We start from the raw sequence: 1,742 nt of genomic DNA, 5'->3' as shown, positions 1-1,742 counted from the left end.
GTGGTTATTGTACATATTTAAATAGATTTCTTCAAATTAGAGCTATGAATAATTTTCTTTGTCAACCTTTAATCCAAAGTAATGTAAAACGCTCATTACGGGATCAGACAAACACGTGTATATTTTTACAAATATCACAGAAGTGAACGGAATGGTGTAACAATAATAAAAAGATGATTAGAAATGGATAAAGTAGTTCTGTTTATCACATAGAATTTGCAGGATGATTTACTTCTTTTTAATGTTACAAACTTTAGAAATTTCTGGCCAGCTTTTACAAGCACACAAGTGTTACATGTGAAGATAAACGGACATAAGACATTAATATTCTATGAGGATAGATAAATATAGATAGATCTTGGAGCACATGGCCGTACAAGAGTATGTACACACTCCCAGCTGCTCTCAGACCCTGATAGTGACATTGCAAAGTGAAACTTCCATTGCTCATTCTTGGGTGAGCTGCCCTCATGGGTTAATCTCTTAATGTGACGCCACAGCACGCCAAGGACCCCCCAGACATGCCTACACCTCCATCATAACAATAACGTTTGTCCTTGAAGAACATGTGAGAGTTTGCTTTGTAAAACCTTCCAACCTGCAACTTTCGTGTCTCTAAATAAAGTTCACACAAATGCCGTCGGAATTCCTCCCCATTAAGGTCGGCACCGCCTCGGCTGTGTCAGTCGCTGGGCACCCAGCTGACATCTCAAAGTTATTCCGGTAGACATTAGAAGACAGAAAGTGTTTGACAAGTAAATGTCCTATGTATGAAATATCGCTGTAACAGATTCTCCCCCCTTTCACCAGCATGAACGTTGTATTGTCAGAACACAGTGGGGTTCATTTACTACAGGAGAATTGAAAGGGAACTTTGCTTAGTGAATGAGGTGAAGCTCTGCTGACTTCAACCATCCAATAAGGTGTAGGCAAAATCCTGTTTCTTTAGACTTCCTTTGCAAGTGATTGGCTATCCTTCAGAAAGGGGATTTTAACCACATTCACTAAGCTAGGTGAATATTCGCTTCCTAAGTGAAGATGTTCATCTGCTTTATTATATCAACCGCGGCAAAGTATTTACATTGTAACCCGAGAATTATCCCCAAGACTTACTTCTGTCCCGGCTGAGGGCGGACGGCTCCCCCGGGCTGGTCCTGCTCACGGGGGTCCCTGGCCTGGTTCATGGCGGCCAAGAGCATTCAGCAGCAGCAGCAAATCCCCCAGATCGCAGCAGTTCAGATCCACTCCACGGGCTGAGAGAGAAGGAGGGTGGGCTGTCAAAACAAACGTGATGGAGGAACCTGCTAACCCCTCCTAACTGTACTATAGGACCAGCCTTCCCTCTTAACCCCTCCTAAGCCTGGACATTTAAAGACCGGTCTCTGCTAACCATGCTACAAGACAAGCTTTATTAACCCCAATCCAGCAAAGTATTCTAACTGTACTACAACACCAGCCTCCCCTTCCCAACTGTACTACAAAACCAGCCACAACCTTCCCAACTGTACTACAACACCAACCTCCCCTTCCTAACTCTGCTACAAGATACCCAGCCCTTCTTAACCTCTCCCTGCCCAGATCAATGAAAGACCTCTTCAAACTCTGTCCCAAGGACAACCTCCTCAATTAACCTCTCCTGGACATCCAGAAAAGTTTCCTAACTGCACTGTAGGACTTGCTCCCCTTCTAAGTCTTTCCTAACCCCGATCAACCAAAGACATCTCCTGACTGTCCTATCTGAT

At 43.9% G+C, this 1,742-nt stretch overlaps 1 protein-coding gene across 1 annotated transcript in view; it reads right to left on the bottom strand.

Annotated features, from left to right (window-relative positions):
• Positions 1-1,184, bottom strand: part of RBM20 (RNA binding motif protein 20) — a 171,504-nt gene extending 170,320 nt beyond the window's left edge. Inside the window, exon 1 of the mRNA XM_018562565.1 lies at positions 1,114-1,184. Coding sequence (XP_018418067.1) covers positions 1,114-1,184 — 71 coding nt within the window. The remainder of the gene's footprint in view (positions 1-1,113) is intronic.
• Between the last annotated feature and the right edge of the window lie 558 nt (positions 1,185-1,742).

The sequence above is a fragment of the Nanorana parkeri genome, unplaced genomic scaffold (genome assembly GCF_000935625.1).
Source record: "Nanorana parkeri isolate BGI_ZX_2015 unplaced genomic scaffold, ASM93562v1 scaffold585, whole genome shotgun sequence".
NCBI classification, from domain to species: Eukaryota; Metazoa; Chordata; class Amphibia; order Anura; family Dicroglossidae; genus Nanorana; species Nanorana parkeri.
Note: the sequence above shows the minus strand (reverse complement) of the source record. Positions and strands in the feature narration are given on the sequence as shown.